The sequence below is a fragment of the Pezoporus flaviventris genome, unplaced genomic scaffold (assembly GCF_033815535.1).
Source record: "Pezoporus flaviventris isolate CSIRO_AGI_PZ_B2104156 unplaced genomic scaffold, CSIRO_AGI_Pfla_v1 ptg000143l, whole genome shotgun sequence".
Lineage (NCBI taxonomy): Eukaryota > Metazoa > Chordata > Aves > Psittaciformes > Psittacidae > Pezoporus > Pezoporus flaviventris.
In genome coordinates this window covers 302,401-317,320 of record NW_026892691.1, presented here as the reverse complement: position 1 = coordinate 317,320, position 14,920 = coordinate 302,401, and the positions used below count along the sequence as shown (strand labels likewise).

The following is a 14,920-nucleotide window of genomic DNA, read 5'->3' as shown; positions in this document are numbered from 1 at the left end:
TGCCCATGGCAGGGGGTTGGAACTGGACGAGGTTTTAAGGTCCCTCCCAACCCAAACCCATCTGGGATACTATGAACATTGCAACAGGACCATGTAAGTCTAAATGTAAATAGAAATAAGCAAATCCCATACATACTATTCTGTTTCTCATGGATGGTGAAAAGAAAGTGTTCTCGTCATTAATGAGGTACAGCTCCTGCTTATCCTTGCTGAATGGTGCTGTGAAATAATCCGGTTCAGGGTGCATCACCTTCTCAGGAAGCCTGAGTGGTGCAAGCATGCAGTCCAGAGGGTTCTCCACCATTGAGGGAATGTCATTTTCCTTGATGGGAACTTTGATGTTCAGCACTTCTGCATATGTGATCAGAACCTCCCACGGGGCATGGATCTTCACAAAATAAATCTTGCCATCTTCAGATTCCTGCCCCAGGGAAGTTAAATCAGACATCTGACTAAACTGGGTTTATTGCAAGATTTAGGAGAACAGTTGTTACACAAAATTTATTGCCTTTTACATATTTTTGAGAGCTCTAAATAATGGGGGTGAGGGTGAAGGGGAAAATTGGGACTGTTTTGATAAATATTTAACTGAGAAGTTTATCTGAGTGATTATTTATTCATAAAGATAATCCTTGCATTACTGAAAGCACACAAAGGCTCTTCAAACTACACTAATCTTGTACACTGAGGCCTGCAAATTGTGATCCCACTTGGGAGTGCATTGGAAATGCAGAGATTTGCTGCGCAGGGCATCCCATGCATCCGGCAGTGAGATAAGTCCTCTCTCCTGGAGGGCCAGTTGCCACACACTGGAGCAGAGCACACAAAAATCTTTGCCAAAAGGAGTTACGAACCAGAGCTAAGATCTATTACGGCCTCACACTATGATAAGGAAGAATTTTACCACAGGCCTCACCCAACAGTGTATTATTAGTACTATTAGCGTTCTGCTGTGTACACAGGACAAAGATGGCAATCAGAAGGTATTCTGCAATGTTGCTCAATGAATCCCAATCTACAGATGTAGGAGTCCAATCTTCATCAAGAGATAATTGCACCATTCAGTCAGGCAGCCTAAAAGGTGTGCTGCTTGACGTCAGCATCCTGGGTTCTCCAGTTATTAAACAAACCAGTAACACTAATAAAACACCCTCAAGTTGTTACACCAGGGTCCTTCCTCATAACATCCAGTGGGCACACAGTAATTCCTTCTCGGACTTCCAAACATGTTGTTAGGTGGGATTAAATCTAGCTGTGAGCACACTTCCTATTTACATAACAAAGTCACAGCTAGTTTGGAACTGCTTTCTTTTTGTTATGAAACCAAAAGCCATCACTTCCTCATGAATTGTTATGAACAGTTCAAATAAACACATGAAGTTTTTTTCACCTAAATTAGTCACATTCAACTGAAACCCATTAGAACACTTTACAGTAAGTATTTATAAGAAGTAAAGGGCCGACAAGAAATCTGGAGGGGGCCTTTTGACAAGGGTCTGTAGGGACAGAACAAGGGGAATGGCTTTAAACTCACAGAGGGGAGATTGAGATGAGCTCTTAGGCAGAAGTTCTTCCCTGTGAGGGTGCTGAGGCCCTGGTACAGATTGCCCAGAGAAGCTGTGGCTGCCCCATCCCTGGCAGTGTTCAAGGCCAGGTTGGACAGGCTTGGAGCAACCTGGTCTAGTGGAAGGTGCCCCTGCCCATGGCAGGGGCTTGGAACTGGATGAGCTTTAAGGTCCGTTCCAACCCAAACCAGTCTGGAATTCTATGATATTTGGATACAAATATAGGCAGCACTAGCATTAAGGATTCATGATCATTTTTCTCAAAGAAAGAAAGTGGTTCATCAAGAAATGTTCATTACGAATTTGCAGGCCTATTTCTTTGGTCCTAATTTCACACCTCCACACATACACTTTTTTTTTCTTTACCTTCTTGTCTTCTGTTTCTAATTCCAGACCAGCCTTCTGCAGATTGCTCTCAAATTCTTTTCTTCTTTCCTGAAGAGAAATAAACACACTTTATTAAGTGATGAATTAGCAACTAACTGATCACTTACTGGTAACCCCATCAAGTTTCACTCCTAACTGACAATCCCTTAATGCTATGTGACCTTTGTAAAGGAAAGCAGACCAACAGACAAAACCCAACTGATGCATACAGGGCCACTTCCGAGCCAAGGCCAGACTAGTGATTGCACCATATCAGGAATTGCACTGACTAGTAACAGAAACCAGTTTGTTGGGAATAGGCTCATAAACTATGCAATCTTATTAACCAGAGAAGTAAATGAAGTCATGGTCTTGAGCATTTCTAACTCTTTGGGAGGGTGGTGGGTGTCATGTTATTGCTCAAGTTTAGCTCTACTTCTAAGAGAATGTTAAAACTAGATGAAAAGAAAAACTCTAGAAGCACATAGAAGGCTGAACTTTTACAGGGCCATCTATTTACCAGTTTAATAACCAGTCATGCCTCATACAGATGTTCAGATACTGATAACAGACAATTCAGAGTGCTCCACAAACAACGTAACTGCAGAACTAGATAAGACTAACAAAGCATCATATGTAAGCTTACGTATGCTTAGCTTGCATAAAGGCATCATGGAGTTCAGGGAGAGATAAATAAACCTGCCCATGGCAGAGCACAATGGCTGTGGGACCTCTGCCAGTTTGAGACTCTTCTTGAACTCTGCATATTGGCCACTAATTCCAAGGTGGTGTTTTTACCTAAGAACATTTGCTTGTCCCCCTTTACTATAGAACTGTTGCCCCTCTTGGGAGACTGAATTAATTTCCTTTTAATTCTATAAAATTTGCTGAAGAGCTGCCAGAATAATGACAAGTTATGCTAAATATTGAGCCCCAGCCCCTCTAGAATGCACTAGCTAACTCCCAATTTATTTCTAGCTAAAACTTGCAATGCTGTGTGATGTTTTCTTCATTGAAAGGTCTTAAATGACATTTTTCAAACACACTTCAAAAACCACAAACTACTATGCATTTCAGCCAATTTCCGGTGTGGCCGTGAGGAGCAAGCTGCCCTATTTGTATTATAGTTTGCATGAACTACTCAGATAAATTAATACTGACTGAAGAACAGCTTTAAGGGACCTTAAATCTATCTTAAGATGCATTGATGTGTTTTCCTGTGTTAGTGGCCTTGCATTTTTACCTGTCACATGTAATTTTGCCAAATATTATTATATATTAAACACTGGCCTAGATAAACTTGCAAATATAATACCTGAGTTCTAGCACATGCTGGGAGCAAATGCAATTCCATTCACTATTTTTTAATTAATATATCCCCCAAAGCCTGCCTGCACCTATGTATAACCACACCAGAGAACTCATTTGCTGACATGCTGATCTAATAGAGAAAACATAGCCAAAATCACGTGATTATGATTCCATTTGAAAGGAAATATACAAGAGCTGACATTCAAGCCCAGTACCCAAAGCTCTGTGCTATTCTGGATTACATTTTCTCCAACCAAAGCATGATGTCATTCGTTCTTTCCATAGCAAATACTGGAGGGGAGCCAAGAGAGCCATCTCAGGGGGTTCTCTGCCCGTGGAGACACTACCCAGCTCCTCCTTCAGCTCTGCAGCTGAACCACAGGCAGAGCCCGAAGGCCAGGCCCCATCTTACCTTGCTTTATTAGACAGTTAGTATGCTAAACCACAGCTCTCTTAATATAAATGATGCTCTTTTACCACCTTACTCTCTTACAGTAAGCCACCTTCTCTGAAACCCCTGCAAATGTACTGGTCTTTCCAGTTCCATCCAGAACCATCCAGTTCTTTCCAGAGCCATCTTTAAAAGGAAATCAATCTGCTGCAGAAAAAAAACTTGATGCTCCCCCTTTTCCTACCAAATAGTTTATTTCTTCATATCACCATCAGAGGCTTAAAATGGACAAAATGTCCACTTGGACCTGTGCCGTTTTAATATGCATGTATAAAAATTTTAAGCTTACTGTCCCAAACACAAAAAGCCAGACCTGGTGCATTTATTTGTGACACCACTATAGACACCACTGTGCAGTCACAGAGGAAACAATGCAAGTAAATCATGTTATTAGCCCAGTAACAGTGGGCTAATAACTCACACCTTGTTTAAGTACATTTCTTAAACCTCTCCAAAGCATCTGTAAAAAACTGAAACCACATCTCCTGAGACTTCCATGATATCGAAGAGAGGCTGGTAGATCATTCACCTCTCCCAACACCACCGTGGATATCCCACATACTCATACTGAGTAACTTCACCATCTAATGCATGCTTTGCTGTAATCAGCCATCCTGATAAGATTAAGAAAGCCAGATCCAAAGTCCAGCAGCACTCTCATGCCCCATGCAGCTGCAACTCTGCATGATTAGGTATGTATGGAAGATAGACAACTGTTATAAACCTGCTTCTTGATAACAATGCTATTACTGCTAGTAATAACAATCAATAAACAGAAGAATAAAATAATTAAAGATTATGACATACTATTCCTTAATCAAAGTCCTTTCCTCCCTAGGCAAGGAGCACCAAGCTTACAAAAGTCTCAGGACGCTGGGGCTGATTCTAACTGCAGTCACACGTAAGACATTGGGAAACAAACACAGCTTTCAGGAACAATGCCAGGCTGCTGTAAAGTGCATGGGAACTCTGCCCCTGGCTGTGCCCTGAGAAAACCCAATTCACTTCACAAGACTAGCACAGAGGGGCTCAGGTTTATCTCAGGCTGCCCACCAGCCAAGAACATTTTGAGAGCGATGGAGTCTGTTAAGAAAGTCCCCTTGTCTCAAGGCTCTAAAGCTTGGAGATGCCAAACATGGTCATTAAAGCAGCTCAGAGAGGTACCTGCTTTGGACCAAGCCCAGTTTTCAGCTGCTCCTGCAGACCTGGGGACACAGCCTTTTTACTGCCCCTGGCTCCCTAAATTTGGGCTATCTGGTGGCTGTAAGACAGCAGAAGTTTCTGTCTAAGCTGACGACAACTGGGAGAAGACTAGGTAAAATTTCTTTATGTATCTCCAAGCCCCACTGGGATAGGGGGACTTAACTTCCAGTTAACATCAGAACAAGTCACTTTGCACAGATTTCCCAGAGTCCTAATGAGAGAATCACAGAATAGTCCCAAACGCCCTGACATGGATAGAAACATCTTCCATCTAATGCTATGGATTTTCTTGTGAAGAAATACATTTATGGACAAAAAAAGATCATGTCCTGGTAATACACAAATAATTTGTTAGATATTTTTTAAAGCTGTATTTATTTTTCCGTCATATGCAGGTAAAATATTCCCATTTGTTTGCTGGAGGCTCTGAGGAAAAATATCAAGTATTGTCTCACAACAATGTTATCCTAATTTTTTCTTACAGAGACTCTGTGGTTAGGATTTAGTCATGTAGCTTACAGAAGGCAGGCTCAAAAAAGTTTAAGTTGGAAAGTTTCTGGGGAATATGAATTAAGTTAACGCATCTGTTGTGCACAAAGCTGACAGAGAAGATGAACATGCTGCCTCTTACATCTGCATCAGGGCTATGTTGAAACACACAAAGAATTTATTCATCTTTTCCTTAGAAAGGCAAAATAAAGCTGTTTCCTTGAGACAAGGAAACAAAACCCCTTGTCAGAAATGTTCATAGAAATAACATTTCTATTCTTAGCTGTTCTATTTTGCTGTATCATTGTACTACAGCAAAAGAAGTCACATTCTTCCCTGCAATGACTGTGCAATAGCAAGTACAGTATTGTCAGACAAATTCCAAAGGCTGCAGAGCATTAATATTTAAATTACATTCCCACAAAGATAACGGCACAATACTCCCATACTGTGTCTGAGCTAAGTTATGGGCATAGTCGTTGTGCAAAGGTCTATGCTGGACAGAAATATGGATTTCATTTTCTTAGCAGATTCCCCAGGAATTGTGTAAAAAGTGGTGCACTATAACACTGCTATCTTCATGTCTGTTGGTTCTGTGATCACAGAACTAGCTTACAGGGCCACACACCAAACACCTTCTTCTTGTGGGGTCACAAACTCTTCAGTGAGTAACAGACATACAGAATTAAATCTTGCAACACTCGATGCAGACATTCTAGCCTTTTACAAGACTTCCTACCTAAGTGCATTTTTACCTCAAAAAGGAACTCCAATATTGGCTACTAACTCTTGGGTTCTTTCCTGCATGAATCCTTCAGTCAATAATGACACCCATTTACATTGCCTCTGGTCTGGCAAAAAATTTCTGCTACCCCCTAATGACCCTTAAAGCAATGAGAGGAAATTGCTGCACACAACATGAACAAGTGACTGGACTGAGCATCTGGCTCCTTTTCCTTCCCACTTGAAACACTACCTAAATAGTCTCCATTTCTTCCTTCCAGCTATTTGAGTATGACTAATGGAAAAGTTTATTTTAAGAGTTGCTTTCACATATTTTGTATGGATATCTTTCTTCTCTCTACACTTGAGTTGTCTCATCCCCCTTCTTTTTTAAATGCATTTTGCTTTATGGGAGAAAAAACAATTTAGCTAGGATTACACCTGAACAGAGTCAGTGTGTGTTTGGAAAAATATGTCTTTATATAAACCTACTGTGCCATAGCTAGAATGTTCTCGCTGTTCTCCCAGACAAGTCCCTGCACACAGGTAGCTGAGCAAAACTGTGGGATGCTTAAACTGGGAAAAGCACCAGAGAGGATGACAGACTTATTTTTTTTAAGGTAAAAAAAGCAAGATGCAGGGGTGTTCTACACTGGATCACTGGCTGCCCCACGCCTGGCAGTGTTCAAAGCCAAGCTGGACAGGGCTTGGAGCAACCTGATCTAGTGGAAGGTGTCTCCGCTCATGGCAGGGGGTTGGAACTGGATAAGCTTTAAGGTCCCTTCCAACCCAAGCTGTTCTGGGATTCTATGATTCTATGATATCTGGATGCAAATATAGACAGCATCAGTCCTTAATGAAAGCAGTATTTCCTTCATAAAGGAATGAAAGCAATAAGCAGCCTTATCTCACATTTTTTGTTCAAAGGAAACGATAGGTTTATTACAAAACATTTTACTATGACAAGATACAGATAAGAAATATTCCTTACTTCACAGACCTGTAGTTTCGATCATGATTTTGTCATATGCCTTCGTATTAACAGTTATATTCAGATATCTTTATCTTTCAGAATAATAAGATTACATGAGACTTTAGGGGTATTTTGTACCCCCCCCTTTTTTTTTTTTTTTGATAAAACTTTAGAGAAATCTCCTGGGGAGACCAGTTTGTAAATGTAACCTTGTCCTGACTGCACCGAAAAGCACTGGATGTTCAAATAGCTTGAATTTACATGTTAGTCAAGTTAGACCTCAAAAGTTGGCGTGAACAAGGAACAAATCTATGTCATTTACTGAGTTTGCTGGACCTACTGGGTCTTGTTGAAAAGCCCAGGGATAATCACTAACTGGCATGTTAGAGAAAGCTTGTACTTTGTGCTCTGTTACACAGGAGGTCTCTTATCAAAGCCACTTTATAGACCCCTCTAGATGAATGAATACACATATGTAGAGAGCAAGTCAAGCACAGAGAAACGCTCCAAGATGAGGTGCTGTGCTTGTCTTATTCAGAATATGTATTAAAAAAAAACCAAACAAATCTTAAAAGGAAAACTGCTTTAATTCTTGGATCTAGGAATCTATTTCTGCTCTAACCGAAGTCAAAGGATGGGTGGAAAAAAGTTATTGTTGAATCTCATTTGGATAATGCTTTGCTTATTTAGAAGAAACCAGGTTTAACAGTATCCACAGGTATTTCACCAAAGCCACAGCTAACTCTTAAGACTGTTAAATGGAGAAAGCAAAATAGTTCGTTTTACTTTGCACTGACTGTATAATATATTGCTCAGCCTAATAATAGAGAGTGATCAGTTCTGTAAACGAAGCCCCAGAAATGGAATAAAATCGGGTCCTGACACACAACAGTAAATTACACAGGAATTTCAGTATGTGAAATGGCTTTTCACGCAACTATAACATTTTTAGCTAACTCCTATTCCAGCTGCATGTAGTCATTTGAAAGGTTTAGCAATGATATTCAGGTTATAATAGATAAGAATTAAAAGGACGTCAGAAAGAGATACTTACCAACTTTTTTTCCCATTCCTTATTAAGATCATCCACATAGGAGAGAACAAAATCAATTCTCCTGACACCGTCCCTGAAGAAAATAGAATCTTTGCTTTGATGTCTTTTATCAATCTGTAGAAGATACAGGCATCCGATTACAAACAACAAGCATTGCTGTTGCTCTAAAATATAACAGAAGACATATTTCCCCAAATTGCCTTAATTCTTCAGTTCCTTCACAGCTTGAAGATACATACTTGGGAAAGTTTTAACAAGGGCTTATCCAGTTGTAATTATTTCACCACTGACTGCTTATATCCACAAGCACTACATGTAAGTTACTAGTATATGAAGAATGAACATATGTTAGTGTAGCCATACTTGTGAACATTTATTTTCTTTCCATAAATGATCAAGACAAGTGTTATTTTACAGCATGATTGTTTTTTCCTGCAGTTAGTCAAAACACTACTCTACACAAAAGCCAGCTAAGGCAGAGTTTATCAACTCAAAGCAGGTAGCAAAAAGTCAATTCCATGCATATTCTTCTACATCATGAGATCCACCAAATCGACCACCAAAGAGAAATATGTCCCAGCAATGACCACACATGAAAACAACAAAATACAGTGGTAATGTTTCAAAGCTGAGTGTTTATTGGGGAAAAAAAGAAATGAACCTAATAAAAGCTGTCAGTGTAACAGTGCAATTAGTATTTTAATTGATCTATTAAAGATCATGTTTTCATTTATCAGCATGCCAGAATGTTGTAATAACATTCATCTCTTTCACCGATTAGGCTACAGCAATTAATGTTAAGCTAGTAAAAGACTAGTATCTCTCTCTCCTAGGGAAGTTAACATAGTATTAGGTAGTATTATTTATTATCAGATCAGTATTCAGCTCTACCAAATTGTTTACAAGACTAAAAGTTCATACAAAGTGCTCTCCATTAGAAGCTAATACTCTGGTCTAAATTTAACTCCATGCTAAGTAAGACTGGTGTTGGGTCTTTTAACCACACCCATAAGCAAAAGTGCATTTGTCTAAGACAAGAATAATTCAAAGGGTTCTATCGCTGTCTTTTCTCTCTTACAACATGAAAGGATGCATGTGAAAAAGCCTGTGAGAAAGCATAGAGTATTTATAATGGTGAACTTTGCTCCCAGTTAACAAAAGGCATCACACAGTGAAGCATGTCATTACTGCAGCCACCCAAGCCACTTGCAGTATCATTTCTCACTGGTTTACCCTGAGACGTCGCTTCAGGAACAGATTATATCTTCTTCCACTCTGTCAGAATAACCAACAAGTAGTTAGTGAGGCTACTGCTCCTCTCCAAGAACTGACTCAACTGCTTTTAAAACATACCCTCCAGTAAAGTTAGCAAGAAATCCAAGTCCTTATAAAAGCCAGGAAAAGCCTCCAACTAGTAGAAAAACACAAGCATCCACAAACATTATGACTATTAATATCTTTTTTTAGTAAGGGCTAAGCTGTGCTGGCATCCTTTTTGGGAATAAGCTTGGCTGTTTTAAAGTAGTGACTCCCATAATGCTAACTGCCATCACTGGGATGTTTAAATAAATTAAAAAACCCCACCAAACCCAACAAAGTTTCTTTGAATGTAATGCAAAGGTAACAAAACAAGAACTACCTAATGAATAGTGCATGCATGTTTCTGTAACGCTTGTATTAGGTTTGATCCACTAGGACAGAAACAGATGAATGGCAATCATGTAATTCCAGAACTGCCAAAATTACAAGCAATGATATCTACATGCAGCGGGACATGCATTTATTTTCAAATAGGAACAAATTTAATAACAACAATAATAATAGATAATAACACTGACATCAATAATAATCCCTGTTGTTCCATATGCTTGTACAACTTTAAGCACCTTCATGAGATACCCTGGTAACTGCTGAAACCACTTGTAGCCTATTCTGTCCATCCATGCCCTATGGAAAATATTTCTGAAGCTATTCTAGCCTTTTGGCAGCTCAAAACACTGTGTTGCAAATCAAAGTAACACAAAAATGCTAAAAGATTATTTCCTGAATATGCCTCAATCCTCTTTGCCTTCTCTCCTTGGCAATTCTGTTGGGTTTTTTTTTGCCATTTTCCTTCTTGAGATATATTTCCAGCAGATCAATCGGACTATTTTTTAAGATTGACATCAGACAGCTGGCTCAGAAAATGCTTTTCTTCTATAAGCAGAAGAGAATCATGCAAGACTAAGAGGCTCATAAAATCATGAAATCCAGTCAAAGAAAAAGAACAGCATTTTTCTATTCTATTTTATCCTTACAGTTTGTGGGGTTTTTAAACATAGTTGTGCCTACAAGCAAACTGCAACTGTTTAGGTGTTAATCTAATCAAATTAAGATAGCTTTGACAGTACTGTAATTATCCAGCATTACAGCAAGTAAATCCCAAAGTGCCTTCTAGCAATTTACAATGTTGGGAATTGGCCTAAAACCAGAGCACCCCAACCACTAACTTAAAAAGACAGAGATTGTGTGAGCACAGACGTTGTCCCAGTGAACTAATAAAAGTCATATACACAAAGAAAAAATAAATCAATAAATAATATCTACTTCAGAAAAGCTCCTGTCAAAGAACAGTCCCAGTTTCTTTGGGTAGCACAGCTACAATTAGATTATTCCATCCAACTGCAGTAATAATTTATCTTTAGTGCCATCAAAGTTTGCTGATTTTCTAAGATGTATCAGAATCCTGCTCAGTCATTAAAGGTCTGACTATCAGTTTAAGAAAATGCTGTAGTCATCAGAGTAGGATCTGCTTTAAGGAGGGGAATACTCATCACTTCTCTCCTTTTGTACATCAGATATTCATCATGGATAGAGACAAGCCTATTTACTAAACCCATAAATTACTCCTTTCCATTTTCTGCATTTGGATTTCACAAGCAGAACAAGATCAGTCTTGCATACTCTGACACTTCTGTGCATACATGTGCCCTTGGAGGTTTAAAATATATCAAATTTTAGTAATATGCATTGGTTGCATGAGTGAATCATAAAAGATTATGGATTTGCACATCTCAGGGGAAGTTTAGACTGGATATTAGGAATAATTTCTTCACAGAGAGGGTGTTCAGGCATTGGAACAGGCTGCCCAGGGCAGTGGTGGAGTCACCGTCCCTGGAAGTGTTCACAAACTGTGTAGATGAGGCCCTCAGTGCCATGGTTTAGTGGTGGCCTTGGCAGTGCTGGGGGAACGATTAGACTTGATGATCTTAAAGGTCTTTTCCAAACTGGTTGATTCTGTGGTCCTGTTTCTTAACAGCTGTCTCCCAAACTGTATTTAAATTAACTGATCTTAAGACAGCCTGTAGTCATTAAAGGAACATCAGAGCAGATATTCTGTGGTGTGTACCTTCTGGAACACAAGTAACCAAATTAAAACATCCCAGCGCAGCAAACACAGCAATTGGAAGATTCTGAAAAACTGAATAATACCCTATGAGGATTAGAGAAGAGATGGAGCCCCAAGGCATATGGTGAAAACTCAAGAGGCAAGAGCTACAAGTTGCAACAAGGGAAATTCCTACTGGATGTGAGGGCGTGGTTGAATGGGAACAGGTACAACAGGTTGCCCAGAAAGACCATGTAATCTCTATCCCAGAGATCATGCAGCTTGATCAAGCAAGACCCTGACTGAACAGCCTGATCTAAGTTTGAAGTCAGCCTTGCCCTGAGTATGAGATTGGTCAAGGAGACCTCCAGAGGTCCCTTCCAATCCAGGTCACTGTATGATCTGTGAAATGGTGTTACTGCAAGGGTTCAGCATTTACCAGCACTTCCAGAAAGTTAAAAAAAATCCATCATCTACAAAGCAAGCTCACAAAAACTACTTGTTCAAAAACAAATACTGCTCTCCTGTTCTCTTGTACTAACTTCCCGGTTTTAATACTCTCGTTATCTCTAAAAGCACTAAGTGGCTTCATATGTGGACAGATGTGCTAACTAAACACTGTAATGATCCACCACGAAGAGCTATTTTCACATGGCTACATAAGTGTGAACTTACTGTGTACTTACGGAACTGTATTCATAGAATCACAGAATGGTTTGGGTTGGAAAGGACCTTAAAGCTCATCCAGTTCCAACCCCCTGGCACAGGGAGGGACACCTTCCACTAGACCAGGCTGCTCCAAGCCCTGTCCAGCCTGGCCTTGAACACTTATAACATATATTGCATATTAATATTTCTAGTTACACCATCATCATCAACTTCTGTCTAGACATCCACTGGAGATCCGAATGTTGAATGAGCCATGTTCAACAAACAACCTCCCAAGTACCTAGACTTCCAATCCTTACGTTAGACAAAAACTGAATCCGTGCAGTAGGAAATCCCAACTTAAACAAGTTACAGGAAAGACCAAGTTGTCCTTACGGAAATAAACACAGCACAGCTCAAGACGAAGCAAGGCTGTGTAACACCCCACGTTCAGTCCTAACCAAACTGGTTTGGGTGAAGTGCATAAATGCTGCCTGGTGGTCACACGCTACTTCCAAACCCATCAGAGCTCTCCTGCCCTGCTAGAGTTTTTACTCAATGCCCAGACCCTGGCCACTCTGCTCCCACAGATAGCTCTGACATGCATCTGCAGGGCCAAAGCAAACAAGCCAGTCACCACGAACTGGAGAGGGTAAAGAGAGCTGCTGGATGTGGCATCAACCACTAAACACTAACAGAAAGTGCTTCAGAGAAACAACTTTGTATTGAAGTTGAGGGATAGAGACTGCAGCAGACATGTCCACAGCCTTGCTCAGCCACCAAGGTACACAGCCAGCTGACCTTTAAAGGTACCACAGCACCTGAAAAGCAAATATATTTTGCAGATTATACCTGAATGATTGAATCCTGAATATTTTTCACAGGACTCAGAAGGACTTCTATTTCTTGTAATCCACCTAACAGGAAATTTATGTCCTTAAACGCCGCTTAGCACAACTTTTTCCCTCTACACAACTGAGCGTCCTCCAAGTACACCTCACTGCTAAACACCCTAGCCCTCTCCATGTCTATACTTAATGACAGAGGAACTTGGCTTAAACCAGCATTTTTCATATTAATAGTCAGAAAACTGCAAATTTCTCAGGAGCATACATTCAGAAACACCATTCCCAAACCTAATTCTGGAGACTTCAAGGTTTCCCAAGCATCCAGCCTCACAGAGCTGGGTCTGCAGGTTCAGACCTCAGCAGTCTTCTGCTTTTTGTATCTCAGAGTGGGAAGGTGGTTTAGAGCAGCAAAGTAGTACTCAACAGTAATCTGAGATGGAGAAACCCAATCCATTAGCTTCATTGGCGTTACAGCAGGGTAAAACCTCTGGCTATGACTAATGGGTATGCTGAGATGTTACTAACATGATCCCCATCAGCACATCTAGGAGTTATATTATAATCCTACATTACTAGACAAGAGAGCTGCCTGAAATTAAAAAATAAAACAGACCTGCAACCTTCTGCTTGCTTACAAGATAAAGTCCACAAACCAAATATTTATTTACTGCATACCTTTGATAATCATACAGGCAAATTAGTTTTTAATCACAGACCATGTCATAAACCAAAATAACTACATTAACAATGCAATTAGTTGATTTCTGAATTAACAATCCACTGCAGGAATATTTTTAAGACTACAGAAATAGATGAAAATATAAAGGCTTGAAAGCTGAATCAAAATATAAACTATGCCTCCTAATTGAAAGGGTGGGAAACATTCAATGTCTTAAAAAATATTATCACCTTCAAGCAGATCCTCAGTTCACACAGAGTATGTATGTAATCCCCCTTTTCCCTGAATTAAACGTGCTCACAGCTACAGGAAACACATGCTGAGTTAAGTGCCACTATACTTAATATATAACTGTTTTGATAAATTTATTTTCCAAAGCAACAAGCTCCTGGAAATGCATTTACACAACATATACAGATATACAGGCACTCCACTGAAACCGAAAAAGGCACATTCCTGGTTTATGCACAATAAACTCAGATCCCATTACACTAGAGATCCCCTTTGCATCAAGTTCTCTTCAATACTCTTCCTTGGAGGAATCCACAAGTGCTTATCCACTTCGAAAGAAGTGTATTAACAACACTCTCAACACCACACATCCCCATTTCCAGTTATGCTTCATGCAGGCTACAAAGCAGCACACAAAGCTTTCCCACTCCAATAAACACAAAAGCCCACATATTTCTGGTAGCTAAAACTTGCAAGCTTCTTTTTACACCTTTACCACAGTTTTGAACCACATGAAAATCTGAAAGCTTGAAAACATGCATTTCAAAGCAGTTTAAGACACCAAGGTATTTGCACTCTAATTTAAACGCTCAGGAAAAAAGCCTCTCTGGATAAAAGGACACATTAAACAAGAATACAACAAAGGGAAATAAAAAGGATGCTAAGAGAGCGCATGAGTTAATGTAAAGACACCAGAGCCCAATGTAAGCAAGCAGACAGTTTTAATACACCTCAGCATGTACTTCTTCAGTTAGCTTAAATGAATTTGTGACTTTCTTCTCCATGAAAAAAAAAGATTATTTCAAGTTTTCTGATATATTTGACAACGCAATTCTCTTGTCTGCAAATTTTAGGAAGTGGCTATTTTGAGCCTTTCCATATTAGAGCCTGCAATAAGAAAAAAAAAGAGGCCACACATTTCAACTGCTGTCAGTGTTCACTTCTTGCTCTTTCAAACATTTGAAAGTACCATGCTGACTCTCAGAGCCCTCCAGGTTATCCCAATAAAAAG

The 14,920-nt window shown here is 39.7% G+C and overlaps 1 protein-coding gene across 8 annotated transcripts in view; it reads right to left on the bottom strand.

Moving 5' to 3' along the window:
- The window catches only part of ANO5 (anoctamin 5), a 59,807-nt gene that overhangs the window by 22,829 nt on the left and 22,058 nt on the right, over nucleotides 1-14,920 (bottom strand). For 4 of the 8 annotated variants that reach the window (XM_061479161.1, XM_061479165.1, XM_061479163.1 and 1 more), the window contains 4 exons: nucleotides 9,369-9,410; nucleotides 8,136-8,249; nucleotides 1,932-2,000; nucleotides 137-421 (listed from right to left, as the gene is read on the bottom strand). In XM_061479161.1, coding sequence (XP_061335145.1) covers nucleotides 137-421; nucleotides 1,932-2,000; nucleotides 8,136-8,249; nucleotides 9,369-9,410 — 510 coding nt within the window. The remainder of the gene's footprint in view (nucleotides 1-136; nucleotides 422-1,931; nucleotides 2,001-8,135; nucleotides 8,250-9,368; nucleotides 9,411-14,920) is intronic. The other 4 variants (XM_061479162.1, XM_061479167.1, XM_061479166.1 and 1 more) reach the window with 1 other exon arrangement.